This window comes from Haliaeetus leucocephalus, unplaced genomic scaffold (genome assembly GCF_000737465.1).
Source record: "Haliaeetus leucocephalus isolate CR32 unplaced genomic scaffold, Haliaeetus_leucocephalus-4.0 Scaffold206, whole genome shotgun sequence".
Classification (NCBI taxonomy): domain Eukaryota; kingdom Metazoa; phylum Chordata; class Aves; order Accipitriformes; family Accipitridae; genus Haliaeetus; species Haliaeetus leucocephalus.
In genome coordinates this window covers 7,571,282-7,598,712 of record NW_010972642.1, presented here as the reverse complement: position 1 = coordinate 7,598,712, position 27,431 = coordinate 7,571,282, and the positions used below count along the sequence as shown (strand labels likewise).

Genomic DNA, 27,431 nt, shown 5'->3' with positions numbered 1-27,431 from the left:
TTTTAGGGTTATTTAGATCACTGTTCTCGGCTGCTTCCATCTCTACCAGGAGGGCACTAACATAATAGGCAAAATACGCACTTTGGGTGAAAGTGGACTTCAGTTTCTTACTCTCCTTTTTGTGCATCTCTCCAGCTCCTCTTTCAGAGTCCCACTGGCTCTTTTCAACCCTCTTGCAGGCCAGGAAATGTTTCCTGTTCCCTTTTGTGACTCTCCACAGTCTTGTTACCTTTAGGGTCTAAAAACATCTCTGAAACATGCACTGTTTTTACATGGCTATGTCCTGCTCTACAGAGGGATTTTTACTGGAGTGGCAGTGGAAATTTGAGGGGAGAGGAGGCAAGACACTGGTTTTCATTGCTGGGCTTTGGCAAAGGAGGGACTAAGATACAGAAAAAGCCTTTGCACTGACCCCTTTTGATTGTTTTGTGGGACCTTACCTGTGTGCTTTAAGAGATCTTGTTGATGACGGTGGAAGGTGTATCGTGGGGTTTAAGGTTGGGCTGTTCGGAGAGCAGGCAACCCCACAATACGCCAGAGGGGAAATTTGATAGAAGCCTTGAAGCGGTGTTTTGGGAGCATGAAGGTTAGGACCGCACCTGCAGAATTGCCTCCATTTCCAGACATCTGTGGGACAAGGGAAGAGAGGGTCTGGGGTACAGGGGCATTTGTGAGTTGAACCCAGAGACAATTATTTTTCTGGCCTTCTCAATGGAGATCCACCTATTCAGAGTTGCTTTGGCACCTAATACCCCCCAAGGCATTAAAGGAAGCCAAAGGATTTCATTTCTCAGCTCCCCCTTGTAGGGATCTGAACTAAATCTAGAGGCGTGGTAGAAATGCTGCTGTGCTTTTTGAGTTTTCCATCTGCAGTCTAGTTTGGATCCAGAAATCAGTATTGGTCCATGCCTTTGGATTTGAATCCTGACACTTTACTGTGGCATGGTGATTGAGTCCTGGTTTCAGCTTTCTGCATTTTCAGTAGACTTGGAAACTGGCCACAAAATGGTCAGCAGTGATAAAGCATAAATCTGGTTGTTTATGCTTTGTCTGAAATATATAGAGCTCTGCTGCAATGAAAGACTAAAGCTGTATCTAACTAGTCATGGTTTACTTAACATTTACTTAAGCATAGAGTATATTTTTCATGTGGCTTAGATGTGCAATTACTGTGTACTGATAGCTTCTTAATGATCCCTTGTGTAAACTCACTGGCAGCAGCCTGTTCTTCAAACAGTTTCTAAATGCAGGTGGTGTTGACCAATACATGTAGGTTCTTGCAAAGATGTTTGTGTCAGAAGAAGTATTTTAATTGAATAGTTATAAGAACTGATCTTTCTTTCAATATGATGATATTTTTGCCTCTTAACAATGTTCTAACACTTCTAGTTGACAAAACCACACTGTTGTTTTTTCAAACCTAGTTAAGAACTGCATCATCCAGCATGTTGTATAAATGTCTTGTTCCTTTGGTAGCAGATTTGTCCACATTTGCAGCCATGTGCTGATCTCCGATTATTGTAGTACAGCTGGGTTGAAGCAGCTGAGAGCAATCTCCAAATCGAAATGGTTTCTTGGGTAGCTTTTAAGTGGAAGCTCTAAGGACCAATATGGCTGTGTGGGCAGCAGATCCCCATCTGCCCACATCGTCATTCCTGCTCACTACCCTTCTCCATCTGGGAGCTCTGGTAACTTCAAGCCTTGCCTGCGGGTTCTTATGACTTTTCAGCATGCAGAAAGTTTTTGTCTTTTCTTCTTCTAAAAGGGTTCAGTTGTTGAAAACTGGCGGAAGACTGGCTCTTGGAGACTGTCATAAGGACAATTCTTTATTGGCAGCAGCTTAAACAGCAGTTTCTCAAAAACCCCTAAACAAAATCAGTTTGTGCTACACAAGGGAGTGTTTCTACTTGATGCCGATGAAAGAGCTTTCTTGACTACAAGAAGCAAAGTTAGTTCTTTGCCAGACCATTTTCCCATCAAAACCACATGCAACTAAGTTTTCATAAAGCTTAGCAACTGCAGCCTTTGACAGGCAAGAATTGCCTTGCTGTAACCCGTTGCTTGTAAAGGGTATGCAAAAAACCTAACTCAGAACAGTGAGGAGCTAATTCTGGGTCCGCCCTCTCTAAATTCACCTCTTGCCCCACTGATAAAACCAGTTGTCTAAACCTTGCAGGTTTGGGCTGGCTCTTCAAGGAGTATTAAGAGGCTGTCCCTGCTCAGGGTGTTTTTAAGTAGCCAGCTTGAGTGCCACTGTTGGGTTGTGGATTGTGCTGTTGGAAGAAGAAGAAAAACCTTCAGAAACTGGGGATAGCTTCCTTCTGGTCACCACAGCCTGTGCTTCTGGAGAGTGCTGATTAAAAACCACCCACAAGTCCTTTGGATCCTCTTTGTGGCTCAGCACACCAAAGGACAGCTCTTGGGGACATCAGAAAACAAAGGCTTCCTTTAAACCAGAGAAGTCTATTGCCCAGCTTAACAGTGCTAAGTCCAGGGAGCCAAGGCCTAAAGCTTGTGTGAGACAGTTAAAAAAGCTGCTAAAAAGCAAAACCCCAAATCAGGCATGGCTGACTATTCAAGCTGCAGTATGGGCATCTTCATGCTCTGTTTACGTCAAAGTTGATTAGTGCTGAAAATGGTCCAGGGCAAATTAAGCTTCTTTCTTTTCTTGTACTGATTTGCAAGCCGAGCTTAATTACAGTGGCAGAAGGTGTTATCAGTGAATTTATTCACACTCTGCTGTTGTATAAACACAGCTTTGGTGAAACTGCTTCTAATTTCAAGTAACAAAACACCTGAAATTTGCCCTCCTGATGAGTCAAGGGAGTCTAATATTGGTGCATGATATTATGTGCACTGGAGAGTGGTTTAAAAAAAATCTATCTTAATACAGCCTGCTGTAAAACATAACTGAATGCACTGGAATTGTAAAAATAAAGCTGCTTGTTCTTGTACTACAAAAGTCCCAAAGCAAAATTTACTGGAAAATTCCCCTTTCTTTCCTGCATTCTTGCACACAAACCTAAAGACTAATAGTACAGGGATTTTTAGGATGACGAATTCTGGTTGTTTGTGAGTTGGGTTTTGTTTTTCCCTTTTCTCATCTCCAGAAATACCAACTGTAATAAAGCAGATCTTAAGACAAGACTCTTGTACTACCTCTGTCCCGGTGGACTAGAGGACAAAACTTGCTTTAAGATTCATTTGAATTGAAAATTATTTTTGTGAGTGCCTGTTTCGAAAACCAGTCTGAGAATGTGGCATCATGTTTTAACACAGACATCAGGTATATTTGAACGTGATCCTGCCCTTGTAAATGAGTAGAAAGCACAAGCGTGAAAGGGATCCTGTGCAAAAGGCACGACTGGATACCTCATTTTGCGTTAAGTCCACAGGGTGAGGTTGAACGTGTGAAATGCAGAGTGGGAAAAGGGCGTTGCAATGAGCAGGAAGCTCTCCAAACTTTGCAGGGGATGCGATGGCATCTAAAATGCCTTCACTTTGTCGGCAGTTCAGCCCAAGGCTGCAGTCAGGTGCATGTTGCTCCAAAGCCAGGGATCCCCTTGCCAGACGGGCTTTGGTATCCTGCTGTGTTTAGGGACCTGAGCTGGTGTCTTGCTCTTGCTTGAATATTTTTTTTCTCTGCATTAAAGTTGTTCTGGAAACTGAAAGATGGATTTTAAGCCCTTCAGTTTCATATGGTTATGTACGTTGCTCCTTTGCTATGTAACTAACCAAAAGGTTAGCAGGCGATTTAAGAATAATGATGTATGAAACTTAAATTTAAATGAACTTTTAATTATTGCTCAAATTGTTTTCTCTATTAGTAATTGAATGAATGCTCATTCATTCCATGTCAAGTATTCAAAATGAACAGCAGATTTGAATATAAAAATGCAATAAAAAAGAAAATATGCCACTTCCTGTATATAATCAGGATAGACCAAGGATTTCTGGGGGACACTTTCTGTATACCGCCTAGCAGTGGATTGGGAGCCCATGCTTGGAAAGGCAGCATGGCAGCACAAACAGAATGAGTGAATTCCATACACCTTGATTTCTAGAGAAAATAAACCCTGAGGTGTAACTAATTCCCTATATTTGTAAGTACAGGTCCAGTTTTATACCTGCTCCACTGTTTCCTGCTAATATGTTCCAGCCTTTGGGGACAGACTCCACGGTAATATTGTAGAGGCAATGTGCCTTGCGTACCTGTTTATTAAACTCCCCCCACCCCACTGCAAAAAATCCCCCAAACTGACATAATTTAAGTCATGACTTTTTGGATTTGTCAAGATTATGATGCAATTTTATGTGACAGGGATGGTGTAATTCATACTTGTTTGCTAGTGTAGTGGGATGTCTGTGGTTTTTTGGCAGCTGGGACCTGGGGCTATTTTAAGAAGCTGACAGTGTTGGTGCTGTATAATGTTACTCTGTAGGCAGATAGTTAAGTATTTTAATCAAGGTCAGAAGGAAAGGATGATGGCAAACTAAACTGCTCATGTTAGAGCCTTTTTCTCTTTATTCATACTTGTACAATAACTCGTTTAGGTGAACAAATGTCCTTTTTAAAAGGATTTTTGAAATACTGAGCCTTTTCTAAGTGTAATTAGTTTGTGGCGATAGTTGTATTCCGTTACATTGTGTTTGTATAAAGAATTAGGCTGTACTATAGTGTTCTAGCTCTGTATTTATATCACTGTTGTCAATGATCTTCTGTCATTTGACTTCTCGTGCAGGAGTTTTTACATAACTTCTGTGACTGTTTAGCCATATGATTGATGATGATAAATGGTCAAAATACTGAAACGGGTAGTAAAACCAGAACCTGTCCCAGTGCATCTGGCTATGCATCCCTTCACGAGTTGTTACATCTTTCCTTTTCGCTCTTCCTATTGCAGAGGTGGTGGCTAAGTCCGTGGAAGCTTAGTGCCAAATTCCCTTTGAATAATAATGTTGTAAATGACTTTTGGAGAGAGCTGTGAGGGCAGCCTGGCAGAGAGTCTTGTAAAGGCAGTGTGGGTATGGGCCATTAGTGAGGGGAGTCTCCAGCTTTGGCAATTGTTTGTTTTGTTTCCTTGAATTTAAAGATTTATGCAACTTTTTAGTTCAAACAGCTCAAAGGTAGAATGAAATAGTTTAAGACGCCTGGAGTGGAAAAACATGTTGCACATTTGAATGTGGGTTATCTTCAAGTGCCTCCTAAAGAAATGAGAACATTATTCTGAAATACAAATTTACATCTAAAAATCTTTATTGAAAGAACTCCTGTGCCCTCTGCTGAGGGCTGACTTCCCAGAAAATATAGCTTTGGCAGAATTATCTGGGTCCTCTAACTGGTGCCTGGATTAACAGCTTAAGTAGGACATCGGGGTGGAAATACTCTGAATTTACACCTAGAAACTGAATGACCAGAGAGGTCAATGGCATTGCAGATTTAATATACGCTCTAGGTTTATAAAAATAGATTTAACTTGAGGAGGATTGCATAATGCCTTTGCATAGCTTACAAATGGGACTTCTTTGGCGAAGGAATGCCATGGTGTCTGTGAAAACATTTTTTGTTTTTCTGCAGGAGATGAGCAAACCGGTTGGAAGAAACCTCAGTCAGACATGCTAGCGGGAAGCTCTTCCATTAGAAGAGCCTACTGGGGTAGCTGTTACTGGAAGAGATTAAAATTGTTCATCCAAGTTCTAAACATAGCTTATTTATTCAATTTTTAGTCTAAAAACACCCTATTATGAGACAGAAATGATGAATAGAGCTATTAGGTAACTTCAGTAAGTCCTGAAAATGGCATGCAGTACAGCACTGAAGGTATAACAACATAGCAAACAGTATTATACTAAAGAAAACTTCTTGGGTTTAGTTCAACACCAGTTAAAGAACTGGTGTTTTTTCCCCCTGAGTTTCACAAGCTCTGGAATGGCTCATTATATGAACAAAGATGTCTTTCATAATCAGGAAGCTGTACAGCAGCATGCTGTTTGAAGTACTGAGAATTTAATCTCTTGTTACTAATTTTGACAAGTATTTCTACAATGTCTATCATTGCGTTCAACACCTTTATAGTAATACAGTCGTGGCGGGTTTTATCATGTGGTTCTAACCTTTGCCAGTAGTGGGGGGAAGAGAGGTTGCAAGGAGGAGTGTTTAATGTCTGCTTCACATGTTTTCCCTTCCCCAGTACATTTGTATATCTTTTCATTTTGTTCATACTTGCTTTTTTTATCTCTGTTTGTTATGTTGTGTAGTCTTGTACAAATGGCTAGAAGCAGATCTCCATGGCAAGAGCTCAGATACTGCAGACAAAACCTCAGGTAAAGAGGGGTTAAAGACAAAACAAATCACCAGGCCCTCTCTCTCTCTCTCTCTCTCTCTATTTTCAGTCTTCCAACTCCCATTGAATCAAATTAAGGGTCAGAGTTCAAAAACAAACCAAGACCCCTGGACTTTTTCATTCTTTTACTTAATTTAAATCAATATCTGGTAAATTTTATTCTGTTTCTTGAAGCTCTCTTGGCAGATGTGCTTCCCTTATCCAATGGATGCCACTAGTGGTGTCAGGTATACTGGTGGATATACGATATGCTAGATCTTTGTGTGCTTGATAAAGACTGAACAATATCTTGCATGAGGCCATATTAGAGGATACTTACCCAGGAATCCAACTAGGGTTAGTTACGTGGATTTGTGAACAAAGGGTACTGGAAGGTCCAGTTCCACCAATTTCTGCTACAGAGACCCAAAGGTTCCTGACACCTCAAGGAACCATGCTTTGCAGTCTAGATTTAAATAGCAATGTTAGTGAGGTCCACACAGACACCCCACCCTCACCCTCCCCCAAAGCCAAATCATTTAGATGTATCAGTAGGGTACACGACACACTATGGCTTCCTGCTTAAATATGATCCCTCAATTCCTTTACATATTAACATGCAAGAGGTAGGTTAGACCCTGCTCCCCCTTCCCCAGCCCCCCCAAAAAGCCACCACCATCCTACAGAAAACTCAGCTTTTAAAATTTTGGAATGAAAACTGTTTGGTCTGCCTTGTCCCAGTCTTCCCTTTCATAAAATTTTCCTTCTTCGCTGTAAGAATATGAGAATATGTGGTCAGAAATAACGCGTTCGAATTAATGTCCTTGAACTCCAATTAGCCTGCCACTGCCACCTTGGTGTCATGGTGAGGCACAGAAGAAAAGCAGCAGAGCACAGTTTCTGCACTACTTAAACTAACCGGTTCCTGAACCCAACAATTAACAGCTTAGTTGCTCCCCAGCCAAGCACTATTATTCCTGTCCCCACGTTGTTTTCTCACTCGCATATTGTATGTTACTTGCTTCTCATGCAGGGTCATCCAGCTATCCCATGCTTAACAAAGTTCAGTCTACAGGGAAACAACATAGCTGGATGTGTTGAATACTTTTAATTAGAAATAGATATCAAAGAGGTTGTCGCTGCGCATAGTTGTGCTCCCAGTATGTTCCTCTAAAGGAATAAAAGGTATTTTTATTTCTGTAGTCACAAGCATTCTTGTCTACGTTCCAGACCTTGGAAGGAGTGACAGATAGCTCACATTCCCTGGACCAGAGGGAGCGGGTACAGGATGCCTCTGCCTATTTGGTACATGTTTTTCTATGCCTTTATAGCTGTGATAATTAATTAAAACAGATCTGCTTAAACCTTAAGATCGCTAAATTTTTTAAATATGATCACTCATATGAAAGCCATCATGACTGACAACCTCACAAGTGTAGCTGCATTTCCCTAGTAATTATATCCTTCATCCAAAACACAGATCAGGCTTATTTTCTAATTTTGAGAAATCTTTTCATTTTGAAATGAAATTAGCACAGGTTTTCTTGGTCTAGCGTCCATCACTTCACCATTTGCTTTTAATTTGAAACTAAATGTCCTTTTAAAAGTGGATGTCTTAAAGGGAAGTCACAAGTTGTTTAAAAGTATTGTTATGTAGGATGTAGTATCCAACTGAAATGGAACTTGAGTCTGACATATGTTACACAATTTTGAAAAGTATGTGATTTTTTTTTTTTTTAAATATCCTGAAAGCAAAAGGATTCATTCAAAACCAAATTTTTAATTTGCCTCTGAGAGACAGCTTACCCTATGAGATTTGCTGTTTGCATGAATGGGTACCACACATCAAATATGATGTTTCTGTGTGTATTAATAGTACTGTTATCTGGCCATTAATATTTTAGAATATAGATTCAATTCGCATTTGATACTCGCTTCATTTTTAATGTGCCTTGCTAATCCTGTTTGGCAAGTTAGCAAGCAAGAACTTAAAAGCACATAGTAGATTTAATGAACATTCACTGTTTGCCTAGAATAACAGCTAAATAAATTTTATTTGCCGTGTGTGACTCAGCAGTTCAGAACTACCAAGGCTGAGAGCTGATATCAAGTACCCTTCGGTCCAGATCCCTTCCCTCACGTTTGCCAAGAAGGTTTTGCTCCCTGTGGTTCTCTTCCAGCTGCTTGTCAGTGTGGAGCTGGCTGTCGCGGTCCATGTCTCTCACTTTGGTGAGAGTCGGGGTGTTTCCTGCTGGTTTGGCCAAATGATGACATTTCACCCTGACATGCAGGCTGGTTTCTGTCGTATCCTTGTACTGTTTGTTTCCTAAATTATGTATCTTCTCTAAAAGCTTACTCTGCCTGGCTTCCTGGGAGGCAGCTTTGTATGGAGGGTGTGATGTTGTGTCCTTTTGAGCTAATGACAGATTGATTCACTCCAGTGTGGCTTCTTGGCTCTTCTCTTTTGTCTCGTGATCACTGATTGAGAAAATTGTCTTTTCTCTGTGTGTGTTTTACCTTTAATTTATATCTTTTTAAAACCACTGGAGTAGTAAAATGCAAACCCTGCAGAGACCCTGCAAAGGTAAGTTATTTGTGCCATTTACTTTTCTGGATAAAATGAATCCAGGTTGTCAGCCTACTAGGACATTGTTACTGCTGGTTTTGGAAAGCTGGATTTCTTAAAGCAATGCTTGTGCTTCATAAACAAAACTTTTTAGATGTGTCTGTGTCTAAACAACTGCACGAATATTTGTGGCAGCATACAAATCATTGATCATTTCCAAAAGCTGATCGAAACCCTCAGTTTTTCATTATTACAGTGGTTTATTGGCAAATACGCCTTGTTCTTCTCCAGTGGTTCCAGATGCTGCCAGAGTATTCGTCGTCAAAATGGGGGGTGTGGTTTATAGGGAAAATGAGACAAAGGATATTCAATAACAAGACCAGAAAAACCCAAGGCTTTCCCCACTCTTCTATGCCCAGTGATATAATTTTTGGTCGAACTTGGAAATAAGTCAACTTTATCTGGGGGGTTAGTTAGTAATTGAGCCACCAAACTAGGAGAGGAGGATATTTTCCCATGGAGAAGCCTTCAAGGGCTGCTTCCCAAATCTCTCTGAGCAGTCTGACATGCTTCCAGAGTCTGCCAGTGCTGCTGTAAGGCCAGAGGACAGGTTAAAGGCAAGACAGCACCTAGCACGGTGCAGCAGCTGCCCTCTCTGCCCCACCACAAGCTTAGGCTGTGCTACCAGAACAGGTGGGTAAAGCTACCGGGAACGTAACCCTCCACCTCTGGGTGCACGTGGAAGTTATTTAGATGAAAGCTGGGCGGTTTGCTGTCCCATTCAATCTAAGCGCACAGAGCCACATCCCCTGAGATGACACATCTTAGGTGTGCTGGAAGCGGGGCTGTCCTGAGCACAGCCAGCACACAGGGCAAAGCCTGCCCCAGTTTCTTTGGTGCCTCTAAGTGAGCACAGGTGTTAGAAACAGTCAATGATGTGATTAATGTGCATTGCTACTGGAGTCCCATTTACAGTTGTGTGTGTTAATATCAGATGATTAATCAATTTAGTTGTTGGCTGTCATCACTGGGAGCTATTTTTCAAGCAAAAGGTGTTTTTACAACACCTATACGATGCAGAGTGGAAAACTGGCCCCCAAAGAACCTGTGAAGGGCTCAACTGGTGAACTGCAGAGGTGATGAGTGCCTCTGAACCACACAAATTACCCAATTAGCATCCATCACGGTAACTGGTTTTTCTCATGAAAAAGGAAACCTTTAAAGAAATTTGGACTCCAGCAATCACTTGCTGTTAGCGGTAGAGAACTTCATTAAGTCATCCAGATGCTCTTCGAACTTTTAGCAGAAGCAACCAAACAAATTTAGCATCAAATACCTGCCTTTCTGCTAATTCACAGTTGTAAGGTAAACTGTGTCAGATGTGAGAAAAATTGAAGATCTAATTAGGAAATAACCTCATGCATATTTATTTGATTATGCAAGCACATTAATTACAGTTCGATACTCAGAATTAAAAATGTTGCCAATTATGTTTAAGTGCATACCTAGAGAGAGAATTTTTTCTGGCTTTGCTGTTTTATTTTGTGAAACTGTAGGAATCAGTGGATGACATTATATCTTTATCTCTAATGCCTCTGCAAAGAACTTCTGGTCCAAAATAAGACGTTATTCTACTGCCATGTTGTATAATAGAGTAATGGTCTCTGTTTTTATCTAATTCAGTCTGAGCTTTGTAACTGAGCATGGAGAGATGCCTTCACTGAGCTTGTGCTCTGGACTGCCATAGCAGCTAGTGGCAAGTCTGGTCCAACCTGGCAGATGTGATGAGCTGATCAGCTAAACCCCAACATGTCTTTTAATTTGATCCAATTTAGCTGATACCTTCAGTTTTCTTTATTTCTATAATGCATATGCTTTTGCTGGATTTCTGGTTTGCCTTGAGCAATTCCAGAAGCAGGCTGGATTCCCCTGCCAAAGCTCCTCACATCTTACCATATCCATTTATTCCTGCCCCAGAAAATATGGCTGCAGTGTTGCATCATCTCGGACTTTTTCTCCTCCCAAGCACAAAATAACCTTATAGAAGCTTATTTGCTTTTCTCCCCCATGGTTACCCACCTAAATCAAGTGAGACAGACATAGTGTTAGAGAAAAAAATCATGATGATGCATGTGTCCAAATCCTGTGTTAAAAATAAGCCATGGAATAAAAATGCCCGTATCTTTAAAATCTCAAGAGATGTCTTGGGAAGGAAAAGATTTTAAAGCCTTTCTCTGAATGCATTTGAAAGCAAGTGCTGTTGGAAGAGCTGGTTAGCTCTCCTCCACCTGGCTCCCGAGCTCACTTGGTGCAGCGGCTCTTACAGCAGAGCGAGGTGCAGTCCCAGCACAGCTGAGTTGCGCATCTCGAGGAATTTCCACCTGCCTACATGCATCCTTGTGGAGGGGAGCTCCGGCATAAGCTTCCACCTCCCCTTCCTGACCAAGCAGGCAGCTGGCATTGGTGTAAGAAAAGCCTGACCTTCACCTCCTCTTCCTCTGCTTGCTGGTGTTGTGATGGCCCTGGCACTGCAGCCCCTGAGAGACACTGCAGGTTCTCTGCTCTGCATTGAAGATGTGTTAAGGGTTTCACACCACAAATGGTTTTCAACCCTTCTAAAACTTTGCCTGGATAATTTTTACCTTGTGAACTGCCACTGTGTTTTTCTCCGTTATATTGTGTTCCCTGCAATTATCTGCAGATTCTAAGCTCTGCCAGGCAAAGACTGAGAATCTCAGCTTTCAATTATCAGTTTGGAAAGAAATTGCCATGGATTAATTCACTCTGAGCCAAATGATTGTGTAGACTGTGCTTCGCAAGGAGCAAAGGGCATGTGCCAAATGGCTGTGGCCTCAGAAACTTTTGGGTAGCTGCTGAACTGTGAATTTTGCAACATCACGCAAAGGCTGCTAACTGCGCAAAGGCTGAGTTGTCATATGTAACTCAGCAAGCATCAATTGTACTCTTGCAGTCCATGTTGCCTTCAGAGAGGGGTTAGTGAGGTTAGTGGCTTGTAGTTTAACTTTTCTGCAGGAACAGTGGATGGCCTTTAGAGCTTGCCAAAAGATTGAGTATTTTTTCATCCAAAATAACCTCTCATTAAAAGCGTTAATGGAATATTGGTTCTGTCTTTAAGTATAAAGAGAAATAATGGTGGTTTTTTTAAAGAAAAGAAATCCAGTTCTATTTCAGTAATGTATTTTTAAAAGTATCTAGGTAACACCAAGAAGTCCCAGAGGAAGCCTTTGAGTGCAAAGTAAGGTTTGGTGAAGAACATTTCACATTGTGAACTTAAGGCTTTCATCCCATTCAGCTCTCTCAGGTGAGAAAGGAACTGAACAGGAAAGACCCACCTGTAGTCTTTAAAGCAAGAAGCCTGAAATTCTAACCTGATACCTGAGAAAAGTGTAGTAGATGGTAATATAATTAATAGATTTTAAGAACTTCTTATTTTGATTAATGTGTTGCATACTGCAGACTGCCCAGTGGTGAAAACTCCATTAACAATATCACTGTGAAATACACTTTTTGTATACTGATAACTGGATGCATTTCTGTTTGAAGTCTAATTTCAGTCTTGCTCTTTGCACTTGCTGGATTCTTTGTGTGGAAAAAGTCTGTCCTTGAAATTTGATGTAGAAAAAAATAAATATTTAATCTTCACACAGGACTTGTGGTATAAAAAAGATCTATAATGAATCCTTGAATAATTTATAATAGCTGAGAGGTGCTCATACTTTTTATTGACCATAAGACAGTTTCTAACAAACTTGGGGGAAAGTGGTCTTTCAATGTCTAAGTAAAGCCATCTCTAGATATTCAAGCTGTAGAGGAGGGTGGAGAATTCAGCTGATTGCAGGGTCTTTTGCTATAAAACTCCAGCAGTAATTTTTCTCTTAAAAATAAATTTCCATGCCATAAGTACTAAGCTGGAAGCTGTGTTGCAACTGTAGTAAGATTTTTGTCAGGAGGGTAAGATCAGACGGAATGTGCATCTTTTCTGTTTCTCTTTTAGAAGTAATACATCTGTTGGGAGTGAAAATGCCCCTCAGATTTCAGAAGAAAAAAAAGTGAAAGAAAGCTGCCCAGGCCAGGTCTCTCCGAAGCCTCACTGCTGTGACAAGTCATTATTTCTTCATTTGTTGCAGGAGAGAATTTCGACCAGAGTCCCTTAAGGAGAACCTTCAAGTCCAAAGTTTTGGCCCATTATCCTCAGAACATTGAGTGGAACCCCTTTGACCAGGATGCCGTCAACATGGTAGGTAGAGAAACTCTCTCCCCAAACTGTTTTCTGACAACTTCAACTCTCAAGTGGTTCCTGAATTGTTTAGAACCGGCCCTTGTGATGTGATGAGCAAGGTTGCGCCCACTAGGCATGCTGGTTGAAAAGATGTAGAGGAAGAGGTACTGTGAAAATACAGAATACTTTCAGGCACAACAAATGTAAAATGCTGCGTTTCCCTCATTAGTTCTAGTTGAGTCTACTGCGTGATTAAACGAGTCTAACCACCATCTCAGTGACTGGCTGAGAAGGTGGGGGTGTAGTCACCCAGGATACATATCCACAGGGGGGAAGGAGGCAAACCAAGGAATTTTTAAGATACTAATATCCGTGTGAAATTTCTGAGTACAAAAAACCTTGATGCTGCATATAGCAAGGGAAAGAGGAATCTTTATGCAGAAGCTGGAAATTACCTAAACTACAGCTTTTGTTGGGCAGTCACTTTTAATGGCACCTGTGCACCAATGCATCTTCTGTACATCTCTTTCCTCTCAGCTAAATTTGATGTGAGTGTCTATGTGGCTAAGTCCCATGAATAGGGGAGGGAGGAGAAAACAGTTTCTGGGGTGGGGGCAGTGACAACTGAAAGACCGATGATCCACTGGAAATTTTCCCAAAGAGTTGATATTCAAAGGATGTTTCCAGAATCACCAAAGCACTTGTTAAGAACATATCCTGACAAAGACAACAGATTACTGATATTTGAGCTTCCCATTGCAGAAAATGCTATTCGTTTTATAACTTAAAAGTAACCAGTTGTTGTAATAATAATAACATTAAACAATATTACTGCTTCCAGCTGTTTCCAAAAATGTGTATTGGGTCTAACTCAAAATTGGAAAATTAGGGAACCCCTTCCCCCCAGTCTAGTTGAGATGTGCTTCTCATTTGAGGAGGGTAGGACGACATACTATCTACTTCAAAACAGAATGAACCTCGTTGTATGGTGCAGGTATGAAGTCAAGAGAATCTTCTGGCCCTCGCCCAGGAGATGGAGAGATGGGGAACACATAAAACCCACAATAAAATGGCTTTTGCAAACGCAAAAATGCATTTGGAACTACTCTGCAATTGTGAAGATGTAGAAATCTGAAGTTCATCTCAATTTCCACTGAATTTTATTTTTTAGCTCTGTTCCAAATATTTAACGTGAAAACAGGAGCTGGAAGTAGCAGTGACACAAAGAGCTGGTACTGTGGCACTGCACATGCTTAGAAACGCAGAGATGAGCCTGATCACTCCTCTGCCTGCTGGCAGCTGGGGATTTCTGTCCTCTCCTTCCAAATGTGCACTGATGGAGATGGTGCAGTATTTGGGCAGGTCTCCACATCACTTTGCTAATACAGAAGGCATGAAGGACTCAGAATGATGCTTCGTCAGCACAGTTAAGATGGTAATAACTCAACTACCAAGGCCACTTATGCCTTTTAGTTCTGCCTTTGAATTGGGGGTGTTCAGAGGAGAAGGGATAGGGGATGTGCAGCAGGAATATGGCAGCAAAAGGTAATGGCTGGAATTGCTGCATTATTTGTCTCTCACATTACAGTTGAAAATGTCTAGTATTCATGAAGTGTGATCATATCATTGGACAAAAATGGAATACTAAAACCAGCAAGAGACCTATTAAAATAAAATAATCGAACTGAGCTGCATTCAGCTGAAATCAAATAGCTGAAGAACACATCCTTCATTTGCAATGTGTCTTGGAGAAAAAAAAAAAAGCATTTACTAACAGCAGCAGTATTTAATAGTCTTTTAAATCATCTTTTGGAAAACTTCTTTATTGTTTTGATCTGAAACATTACTTAAAGTAATATCCACCTCCACAGAATCCCTTGAGGCCATTATTGGCCTTTCTGATCTTGCCTTGCTGTATTAGTTCTGCCTATGTGTTTGCTTTATGTGAGCTTCCAGAAGCGACTTTCCTCAGAGAAGAAAATGCATAAGTCCTTGAAGGTTAACTTGTGAGAACTCTGGCTTTGCTGGATGCCTAAGGAATTTCAATTGCCTTCTGAAACCATCCTATCGCTTTAAAAATAACCCCCTGAAGTCCCAAGTGATCACTCTGCCTACAAGTCATGTTTTCTCTCCCTTTCAAAGTATATATCAAAATACAGGGTTCTCTTTAATAGGGAAGTATTTCTTTCCCCCCACTGCTTTTTGTGATTATCCCTGCCTAATGTCGCATACTATCTTCTGTGGCCATTCTGCAAGTAATGTGTTGTACCAAACTGGAGTTCTCAGTAGAGAGGAAAATGAAATTTTTAGGAAATAAACCTCCTATTTTAGCCCTCTGGTTCGTCAAGGTATATAAATCTTTGCCTGTATTTCTGAAGGTCAAGGAAGCATTGTCCGTTTAACATCTCATGTACTAAAATAAAAGCATTAAAGGTTCCCCAGTGTAATTTGAAGGACCAGGCTTTAGGCTTTAATACAAACAAAAGCATCTTCCTCTCCATCCCCTCACCTACAGTGCAATTTGGGTATGGAACTTCCTGCTGCAGCATGCTGTGAACATGAAAAATATGCAAGGGCTTAAAAAGTGAAATAGAGGATCTAATGCAGAAGAGGTGAACCAATGCTAAGGGCAGTGGTCCAGAGGGGACCTTTGGTTCAGAAATATCTGCAACTGATGATGGCTGGGAGGAAGGAGGGAGGGATTACAATGTGTGTGTGTGTGTATCTGTGTCCTACCTTCGTGTTTAGGAAAAGGGTGTCTCCTGCCCATCACTTCTAGAGATGGGGTATAGATTAGTTCGTATCTTTTTGCCTGTGTTTGTGCAGCTTCCTTTTGTTTTTCCAAACCATGTTGATTATAAGCCGTATTGCAAGTATGCTTTAATTCCACATTTTTCTGCTGATGGATATGTTTAAATATAAATAGTAAAGTGCTCTGAAAACCAAAATCCTGTCCTTTGATCAGTAATCTTGGATAGTTTTCTGTGTTTGTACAAAGATGCAATAAAGGTGACTGACTGCCTTCTTGCCGTTAGTCAGCCAGCTTCAGCAGCAGGCAAAGCTTTCAACCCCCTTAGCACGTCCCAAGCCGCTCTTCCCCAACACTCTCCTGTGGCACATGTGACAAACACAGACAAGATGGGAAGTGATTGATGTCTAAGGCGCTAAGATGAAAGTTTTCATGCATTAACTGCAAATTTGAAGCTTTCTGTATTGCTGGAAAATGAGCACAGGCCCTTCCTTTTGATCTTAGCTTCTTAAATGACTCTTGGTCATTCTTCCCTGCCTCAGTGCTTTCCCATCTTCTTTCTTTCTCTGCCTTTTTCTGTGTCCTCTTGTAGGTGTGACAACAGTGGCAGTCTCTGTGCCAGGATTTGCAGCCAGGGTCTTAAAATGTCAGTATTCTGCATATGCTGGGCCATGGCTGAGGCTTAATAGATGGGTGTCCCTTTGTGTGTGTTTACTTGGTATATAAAGGACGAGGGAATAATAATTAAGACTTGGAGGCAATTTATTTAAAAGAGCCTTCTGAAACTGTCTTAGCCAGTCTGAATTTCCCTGATGCTTATCTGTTCTTGATTGTACCAGTACATATAATTTGCTTATCCAGATATTCTTCTGTAAAGTGAGGAAAATATAGTCTTTGATAATGTTGAGATTGAAACCTATTATTTTGGCCTGATTGGATTTGATAAAGCTATAGCTGCTATTGAATGCCCACATTCTAGAAATAAATTTTTATTAAGCAAGCCTGCCAAAAAATGAGGATAAGAGATATTGTGCAGAATAAATTTAAATAAAGTGTGAAACAAGGATTTTTTTTACTACTACTTTATTGGAGAAGCCATAACCACAGCACTGCTGTTAATGCCTCGATAAAAACTATAAACCTTTTGAATGGAAATGTGGCTGCTGTTCAAAAATGGTTCAAGCTGCAATTTCATGGTTGATGTCAGCAAAGCCCATCAATTGAATTAAATTCTTCTACCAACTCCAGGCTACTTATTTCCCTGTACATTACCTTTTAGAACAATACAGAACAGCTGCCCTAGATAACTTAGGGGCTTGCTAGCATGTTGTGAAGTGAGTCTGGACCACTTGTCTAAATCCCAGCTGGGCTTGTAGCAGCTTTATCAGGCTGTCGAATGGTCTCCTGCAAGGTGCACTGGTGAAGTTCAGGGTAGGATGTGCCTGAAAATATACAATTATTTCTCTTGACCTCTTCCACAATCACAAGAATTTACTCCTGGTCAAGGCAAGACATTAGGGGATGGACTCAGTCATGTGCAGGCTCACATCCCTTAGGAAAGTTGGCTTCTTTGGAAGTTGCCTTTTGGAACAGGAGGAGCACTTTGAAGGCTCTCCCTCTCTTCTTTCCTTTTATTTCTTCAGATGGAAGGAAGGTACAATGGAAGCTTTAGTTCTTCGTTTATAAACATACTGATTTAGCTAGAACATAAGGAGTTTCATGTTGATGCCCATTCAAAACAAGTTTTGCTGGATGTTTGTTATTTTGTATTAGATGGCTGATAGAATTCCTGAGGAATGCCTGGAAAAATGCCTCGAGTTATCACTAGGGCTGTGTTTCAGAGAAACACCCAGTGTAGTAGAATCACTGCAAAAGATTTTGCTGACTGGTAAATAAAAAACAAGGCTTTCAAAGATTTTGGGTGTTTCCCTCCTCCCCCACCCCCACCCCCTTCTTCCAATCTAAGCTATTTTGTAGCATTTAAGGAAGAAAGTAAATGTAATAGTTGTCAGTCAATTGTTTTGGGTTTTTTTTAAGAAAATTAGGGAAGATCAAAGAATTTAAAGAAGTCTGTGTAACTTGAATTCAGTGGTATAAGATGCTTCCTTGGCTCTGATTTGAGAGTACTGTGGGCACAATATATGCGAATGAGAACAAAACTGGGTGTTTTTATGTGATGCTTAAGTAAATGAGACAAAGACTATTCAGTAGTGAAAATAATTTCACAAAGTAATGAAAATGAGTCGTAACCACTTAATAGATAGGTCATTTTGGAGGGTGTTTTCATTTCTTCAGTCATGTCTACCTCTTTTTTTAAGTAGCATCAGTTTTAGGCTGTTTGTTCTTGGGCTACTTTTCAGGGGGATTGTGTTTAATGATAAATGGCTTGTTATGATGTGGTGGATAAAAAGAATGTGCCTGTAAAGCAAAAGTAACAAAATAAAATTGTAGCATAGATAACTAAATCTATTTGTTTTCTCTTTTCTTAGCTGTGTATGCCCAAAGGGCTGTCTTTCAGGACGCAGGCAGATAACAGAGATCCACAGCTCCATTCATTCATCATCACCAGAGAAGATGGCTCTCGTACGTATGGGTTTGTGCTCACGTTCTATGAGGAGGTCACAAGCAAGCAGATCTGCACAGCCATGCAAACGCTCTACCAGATGCACAATGCAGAGCAATACAGCAGCGTCTGCGCCTCCTCCTCGTGCAGCATGGACTCCCTGGCCAGCAGCATCGACGAGGGTGACGCCACGTCCCTTGCCAAGCTCCAGCGGTACAACTCCTACGACATCAGCAGAGACACGCTGTACGTCTCCAAATGCATATGCCTCATCACCCCTCTGCCCTTCATGCAAGCCTGCAAGAAGTTCCTGGTCCAGCTCTACAAGGCGGTGACCTCCCAGCAGCCGCCACCTCTGCCCCTGGAGAGCTACATCCACAACATCCTCTACGAGGTGCCTCTGCCGCCCCCCGGGAGGTCGCTGAAGTTTTACGGGGTTTACGAGCCCATCATTTGCCAGAGACCTGGGCCCAACGAGCTGCCGCTGTCTGACTACCCGCTGCGGGAGGTCTTCGAGCTGCTGGGCCTGGAGAACCTAGTCCAGGTTTTCACCTGCGTTCTTCTGGAGATGCAGATCCTTCTGTACTCACAAGGTGGGCGCTTGTCCGGTGATGCACGTTGGGTCTGTTCCCAGCGGGCAGTTCCTGGGCAGCTGCAGCCACAGGAGCTAATACAAAGCTGATGATTTTCAGCGGATTTGTTAAATGTGAGAAAGTAGTGAAAAAATGTGAGAGAAACGAGTCTGTCCTAATGAAAGCACTAAATAATTGTTTCCTCCAGGCAGTCTAGGTGCCGCTTGTTTAATTATGCATTATATTTATCACTTGTGACAGCTAGCAATAGAATTCACTTAATTATTATCCTTACATTGCCCTTGATCATGCTGCAAGACAGCATGAAACTAATCCTATCTTCTGCAAAAATACCAGCAGAAAGTAATACATCTTGCAGAAGAGACTCTTGCTACTTTCTTTTTAAAAGTTCAGCGGTCTATTGAAGTTTGCTAAGATTTCTCCCCCCCCCCCCATATCATGGATACATTCTTGTTAAAGCGCTGAGAGTTTTTTAGCACTTAAAGTTTTAATGCTGGGTTGGAACTGAGTGGAGTTACAGGGCATCCCTTTGTAGTCTTACTTGAGATATTTGGGAACTTTTCTGGCAAGGATGCTGGTACTTCTTTTTGAGACGCTTAAGATTGCAATTGGCAAAGGCTAGCCACATTGGCAGAAGCTGCTTGCGCAGAGCCTGTCCATGTTGAAGTATGCCAGCAAGCTTTTGAAAATCTGGTGTGTACCTTTTCTCTTCTGGTTGTGTCTTTCTGCAATAGTGCAATACTCTGCTACAAGTTTTGGGAATCTTGACTTAGCGCTGGGCGTGCTCTGAGGTTTTACACCCCGTTACTCTTTCCTGCATGTGAGTCTGGCCCCGGTGATACTTTTTTATCAAAAGTTATGTGTTGCAACTGTTGGGATGCAACCAGAGTGCTGGAGCAAGTCGAGTTCAAGTTCCTGCTGACTTTAAAGGGGTTGTCCAGACCTTTTGGAGGTTCCTCGAAGGCTCACTGGATGCCTGTCCATATTATCTGGGTTCCCAAGTGGCCTCTGTGATGCTGACGCAAAATTAGGAGAATGTGCATCAGGGAAAAAGTTTGGGGGGGCTGTTTCATCAGACTAGAATGAACAACATGAAGCCAGGAGGTATGTGTACCTTTTAACAAACAGAAGAAAAGATGCTGAATACCTAGACTTCTCAAGAGATGTGGTTCAAGCAACAGACAGCTGGAAATGGAGAAGAGAGAGAGGATGGGAAGTAGTCTAAAATGAGTATGGGTAACGAACTTTCAGGCTCCAAAAGTGAATGCTTGGGTTTGTTATATAGAAGAAGAGGTCAGTAAGTGTGTAGTAGTAATACTAATGACTAAATGACTGAGAATGGGCAAAAATGTTCAGGGAGGTGGAAGAAGGGTAGTTCTTCTGCAAATGACTGAATTCAAAGAATTGCTAGTTCTTTGCAGAGCACTTCTCCATATGGACTCCGGGGGTTTGCTTTCAAGAACTGAAAATGAAGGGCTTTATCTGCTCTCGGTTTGAAGTGTGAGCAGAAATCCTGCTGTTCGTTTTGATTAGGCTGCTTTTCCCCTCCCTTCTGCTTCTGTGTGTGTGTGCTTACTCCTTTCTTCCTCAGTTTGAATCATGCTGCCTTTGCCACTTGACACTGGGGTTTGACATTAAGCAGCAACACCACTGCAATGCCTCCCCATCCCTGCTCATCATTCCAACCCTCGTCCCTGCTTATGGACTGACTGAAAACTGAGATTTTTTTTTTTATTTTTTTTTACTGTACAGTATTAGCATTAGGAAAAATCTGCTTCTCAGATTACATCTTAGTAATATATTGTGCAGATGGATAGCAACCTGAATATGCATTACTTTTGTAATAGTCCTTGAGACGGGTACAAAATATCCACTAAATAATTTTGACTCAATTTTCAGTGCCACCAGAAGTTAGATAAATAAGTGGTTTTCTTCCAATTAATGGCTATAATTCAAGGGTTTGCACTGTGGGTTTTTTTTAAAGAAAAATGAGATAGTGAGAATTAATCTTCTCTACCCTCCAAAATTCAGATATTCTCCCCCCCCCCCCCCCCCCCCCGCCACTCTTCCGCTATTATTGGTGACTCTAGGGATGTCCTTGATGTGACCATTACTTCCCTATCTAATATAGACACAACTTGATGGTGCATGGGGAAAAGCATAGAATTGTATTAGGGAAATACTGTGATTATGTAAATAGCATTGTAATGCTGGTTCCCGGAGGTGAGGAATGTGGAGTGGAGGTCAAGTGCAAAGCCTCACTTTTGGCATATCCTGATAGCTGGGTGCTTGGCTAATTGTGCACTGCGGCTTCTTTTAAATGTCAGTCTTGCAATTCCTGAAAGAGGAAAACAAAGCAGCTCTTCTCCTATTTGAGATATAACTAGGCTAGATACCACTGAAGTCTCCTCTCTAAGCTTTGAGATCCATCAGGGGGAAACACTTTCTTAACTCCCAAGTTCTTTCAAGGCAAAAGATGAAAAGAAGTTTTTGGCTTATGTATCTGTTGTTCCAAAGTAACAAATGAAAGAGTGATTTTGCGAATTTGTCCTTCCTTCCCCTTCTGCTTTAAAGAGGGTGGACTCGCTGGACTGTGTTTCCAGTGGCCTGGCCTTGCTGCAACTTTCCCAAATTCAATGAGAGATTAGCAGAAGATGGTCTTGCATCCACAGAGTGCAATTTCAAGCAAGACAGCATTATGAACCCAAAGTCAGAATTTACTGAAATGCTACCATACTCAAGAAATCAGAGCACTAGACCAAAACCTACTTCAGTTCACCAAACTATTTCAGTGAGAGTGCTGCTAATAACACATGTGGAAATGTAAGCTGACTTTTTTTGTGGTTCTCCTAGCCTCGTTGGCAGGAAGCTTTTAATTCAAGTTTGCCAAAATAATTGTTCCTCTTTTTAAAGAATAAAGACTTCTTTTGGAAAGTTGAGTGAAAAATACAAATTATTGCACAACCCTGAACATACAATGAGCCTGCTGGCCGTCTGCAGAGAACCTGAAACTTCTCACTAAACATCTGTCCACTAAAGGCAGACTACTTTTCGTGGCCAAGAAAGAGCAGGAGGGATATGAAGACTGCAAACACTGGGAACAACTGGCCCAACAACTTTAGTTCTAAACTTTATAGGCAAGCGTGAGCAGTGGGCTGCCTGGTGAAAAGATTGTGGTCAGGTGGAGTTGCACCTAGCTGGTGGAAACAGCAGCGAAGGGCTGGCAGGGAGGTTGCACAGAGACTGTGCTGGCTTTTCTGGAGTGGTTTTTCTCTAGTGAACTAGTAGTTGATGATGAAAAAGTTTATTTTTAACCCTGTAGCTGAGGCATAATGTTTCCAGCAGCCTGAACAAAGGCATCCAACTAGATGAAGAGGTGAGGGTGTCGGGTGACTTTACCCAGCTTGCCCTGGACACGTTCCCAGCATGACATGAGAGTGTCTGGCTCAGCTCTGCGGTGGAGACAGGACCAATTGGTAGCTGTTTGTACCATGGCTGCTACCGTCAACTTTGGGTATCTAGTTGCTCTGTTCATGGTGTTTTTACAGGTGAGTGGTATCCCATCACTTTGGGAGAGCGAAGGGATTGCAGTGGACTGTAACTTCACTTTGCAGCTGTGGTGGTCAAGCACAGTGGTGGAGAGACTGACGTAGAAGAATGATGAGCTCATTTTTTGAGCTCACTTTTTAAGCTTTTTTGTTTCCAAACGTTTTGGACTGCAGGCAACTACCTTGATCCTCAATTTGCCTCAAATTTATGGTTTAAACTTTGAAGCAGCCGGGTGCTAAGGAGCTATTATCATGGCTTACAAACCAGAGTTTGGGAACCACTGGTGTGGATAATTAATTATGTCCTTCTGGTGCAAAAGCATTTCAGTCTGAAGGTGTGAAATATCTGTGGAGCTTGGGAGCAGCAAACGGTGCTGTGGCAGTGTTAGGGCAAAACGCAGAACAAGGCAAGGATAGCTTGGGAACTGGCAGAGACCTGTGCTTGCGCCCTAACTGGCAAGACTGAAAAGGCAAGTCCTTACTGTTAATGGAGACAGTGTGGACTTCCAGGGAGTTAACCAAAATCACCATTGGTGGGTAGATGCAATAGACTGCTCTAAGTGCTGGCTTTGGCCTGCAAGGCTGATACAGAAAGCTGTACCTGAAAGTAGTAGAAGCAGAATTCCTGTGGCTTCAGGTTACATCTTCCTGCCTATAGAGAATACTTTTAAGTTTAAATAGGGCCAAATTTTAACAATGGGGCTTTGAAAACCAAGGGAGGGGATTAGATATTTTTCCCCTGCAATTCTTCAGGATGTAGTCTTTGGATTGCAGCCTTCTAAACTTCATTCTCTAAAAATGAAAGCTTGGATTATAATGTGTTCCTGTGACTTTCAAAGGAAAGACATGAGAACTACCAGACTCCCAATAAAGCAGAAAAAACTGATAGAGAGTCGTATTTGTTATCACTAAACAAGGCACATGGTGTAGCACACATCTAACGTTGTGTAAGCTTGGGGCTTACAGACTTTCATTTATGAAACAGACTTGCTGTTGTAGTTTTATTATCGTTTATTCAATCGTAGAAATTAATACTCTTGCAAGTGCCCTTTATTTTATTCAGAGCACAGCTCTCCCATGCGACCGTGGAGATGTAAGAGTATTGTGAATGTCCAGGTTCCCAGCAGTGTCCAAGCTAATAACGCTCTGCAATAGCTGCTACAATTTCCCAAGGATCGGTAACAAAATGCCACTGGCGTGAGATGTCTGCTGGAGAGAGATGAATTAAACTGTGGGCTCTGTGGAAACCTCGGCAATCCATTTTGTATGTCTGCCTTTCTAGGGATTTAAACATGAGAGAGAACGTGTGGAAGAGACAAAGATAAACTTCTTAGAGCTTAGGCTGTTTCTGTTCATTATACTTTTGAGCTTTCCCCAAGTTGTTTTTCAAAGGGCTTGAGTAATTGCTCCTTAAAGATTGAAATATTATTTGCATTTTTTTTCAATCTTAGAAATGATAATACAAATGACTATGCATATATATAGTCATCACCTAGAAAAAGGTGGTGTCTGAAAGATGTTTCTTACAAAGTCTGTTTTGGGGGAGATTTTTTAAAATGAATACACGCATGATGTGTTTGCCTTTTAAAGCATTTTTACATCAAATAGTTATGGAGAAAACCTTTGCTCTTCTGCTCATTTAAATAGTTGCACTCCACACTGGTATTCATCAAAACTAATGGGAAGCTGTTGCAGAGAACAATTTACATAGGGACAAAATGTGTCTATGCTGTGAAAGAGACCTGGGTTTAGGGCTTCAACAGCACCAGAGTCAGAGGAGACTGCAGTGCATGTTCCCCTGGAAAGGAGACAAGTAATTGGATAGAATAATCAGAGAATCAAATATACTCTTCATTTTTAACTTAGGTGAAAAGACAAAACTGTTCTTTAATTAAAAGTTGCTCAGTTTTGTTGGCTGAAGTCAGTATGGCCTGAAAAGTCAAGTTTTTAAAGCATCTGGAAACAAGGAGCTAGTACAGGTCTGTACCACCACCCTACTCCTGTTTGTATTCACAATCAACTGTAGAGGAAGATGGGCCAACTGCTTTTAACACTATGCACACACACACAAACACTCCACCACCTCTCCACTTTTCTTAATTGGGTCTCATTATTTTCCATTATAAAACATCTTTACCTTTTAAGAACAGGGCGGGTTGGAAGAAAGTTAAATTAGGCCTTTACGTTCCAACTATGGCAAACGCTAGTTATAAATAACACAGCAGTCAAAAGTGGTCTTGAGCAAAGCTGTTACCTGCTGGAGTGTGTGCCCTCCCCACCGCCCTGCTGCCCTGGTGCAGAGCTGCTGCCCGCCAGGGAGGCTGCTCTGCCCCAGCAGCCACAGGGACAAGCAAGGGGCTCCCTGGGTCACCAGGAGCATCTTCACATGTCCTGCTTTTGTCTTGTCAGCTTTGTCACAGACTTTTGCCCTGCTCTTGGAGGCTTAACCCTGCCAGCAATGGGAGCTAATTCAAGTTTTCCTGTGAATTAATTCTTAAAGTGGCTCTTAATCATAAACTAATTTATGCTGAACCACCGATGGCAGGCTGTGACACGGATAAATCATATAAATGTAAATTTATTGAAGTGAAAGTGATTTTTTTTCCATTAAGCACTTGCCAACGAGGGAAAATGGGAAGAATTGGCCTTGGTGAATATCAGCCTTGGGATGTTTTTCTTGGGGCAGAGCTGACCCCCAGTCTGAGAGGCCAATTCTTAGTTCAGCAATTAGATGCAGGCTCAGCTTGATCATCCTGTTTAAGAAAATATGAATTTTCAGATTTGCATAAATTGCCACTCTGCTTTTATCTTGTAACTCGTGCTGTATCACTCGCTGGTAAATCCACTCTTCTGTTGGGCATAAAGAGCATTGAGATGCTGTGGGTCATTTCCCCAGGACGATCTGCTGGTTACAACCCCATGTCACCAACCTGTCCGAGTTCCCTGAAGGCAGCACTGATGCAAGGTGATTTCTATGGCGAATAAACATTTCCTGAAGTGTTTTTTGTGCATTTTATCTGAGCATCTCTTGAAAATCACCTGGTCTGGCTTGTCAGTCATCGCAGCTGCCGGTATACAAACCAGATGAAAGGTGGAAGCTTCCAGGGTGCTTTGAAGTCTGTGACACTTATATGCATTGATTCTGTGGAGCTATTGAGATCTGATTTGAAAACCTTTGCTTTCATAAACAATTTTTGTTTCAGATGTGAATTTCAGATTTTCTTTTTCATCTGCAGTATGCTATATATAAACATTACAGATCTGAAGGTACCAAGCCCCTAGACAGGTTTCATAACCGTTGTGCACCATGCCTGACTCATGCTCAGAGCTCAAAGCAAAATATTACTTTTTGTTTTCCAGTTTTTCCAATATAGCTGGTTCAGCTAATCCATCCCTTGTTACAAAAAGTAGCAGTTGAACAGCAATTGCTTATAATACTTTGACTGAAGAGGTAGCATGTGGAAAAACTATTAGTCATGAGAATGTTTTAAAGCCAGTTCAGGTGTTTCCCTCTGAAGATTTAGCTCTTATTCATTAAGGTTCATTGATTTATTATTTTTCCCCTCTGTTGTTGGCTTTGTTTTGTGTAAAACTATTGCTTAGAATTGTTTTGTTCCTTTTGATAAGGTGCTCTTTGAGAACATCTGATTATCATCTTCCAGGCCACATATTTAAATAAGTGGCTTTGCAAAGCTGCAGTTATACTTTATGCATGTTCAAAAAGCAGTAGAGGAAAGCAAGTGGTGTCCAGGTAACCCATCTTTTCAAATGCTTCCAAGTGCTTTCAAATTGTATGTAAAGCCGGACTTAAAAAGGAAAAGAAAGAGGAAGCACAGCCTATTTTTAAAGCATCGTACTGAATTTAGAAGATCCAGGCTGAGACTCCAGCTCTGCAGTAGTGCTTTCTACCTTAGCTTTGGTAGGTTACTGGAACAGAGAGTTGGAAAACTGCCCAGCTGTTCTTTCATCAGGAAGGCTGGGTGTGTTGAAACTGGAATAACAGCGTACTGATCAGAGCAAGAACACTGTTTCTGGTTTGAGCGTGTGTATGCTCTTACACGTGTCTTATACTCAAAAATCCTGTGGTTGGGCATTTGCTGAGAAGGTTCCAGGTGAAATTCTCTTCTGTTTGATTACGACCAAAGATTTGAACCTGTTTTGGAGGTAGCACCTGAATGAGGGAGGCCTTGGCTGTTCTGGGCAGTGGTAACATTGGTGTCCCTCTCCCCTCTCAGAGGATCTTGGTTTTCCTTTGCTGCAGCATAGAAGGTTTTTGAGATATCAGACTCCTTTGTAGCAGGAAAAGTAATTTTATGTTGAGGTTTGTGAATTGCTTAACATCTCAGAGCTTCTATACCCAACCTGTAAAATGAAAGGAGAAGGATTATTTTGTTTTGTTTTCTCAGTCACTGCCTGTGTTTGGACTTTAAGCTTCTTGGGATAGGTATTTCTGCATGCACAGTATCTGTTGTAATACCGTGCGGATTGGTTATTGTCCTGTTATTGTATTTTGGAGAATCAACATCAATACAAGTATTTGTCAAATTTTGTCCTCTTTTAGAAAAACATTTATAGTGAATTGATGTTCAAATGCTGAAACCATTTCCATCTCCAGCACAAAATAGCGATTTGTAATTATCCAGGAATCTCTCCGGGTTTGCATTTTAAGCATTACGTTGTATCTTGTGAGCCATGTGAACGTTACCAGACCTTTGCAAAGCGTGGCTGAAACATGGCACTTGCACAGCAGAACTGCCAACCTGCGGCGGAGTGGGTCCCCACTGCAGTTACTTGTCCTGCGCAGGGCAGTCAGATGCAGGGACTTGGCCAAGGGCCCCCACAGATGCTG

At 41.5% G+C, this 27,431-nt stretch overlaps 1 protein-coding gene across 1 annotated transcript in view; it reads left to right on the top strand.

The window, feature by feature from the left end:
- The window catches only part of DENND5B (DENN/MADD domain containing 5B), a 79,371-nt gene that overhangs the window by 6,349 nt on the left and 45,591 nt on the right, over positions 1-27,431 (top strand). The window contains exons 3-4 of the mRNA XM_010566347.1: positions 13,014-13,147; positions 18,368-19,034. Of these exons, the coding sequence (XP_010564649.1) occupies positions 13,014-13,147; positions 18,368-19,034 (801 nt within the window). The remainder of the gene's footprint in view (positions 1-13,013; positions 13,148-18,367; positions 19,035-27,431) is intronic.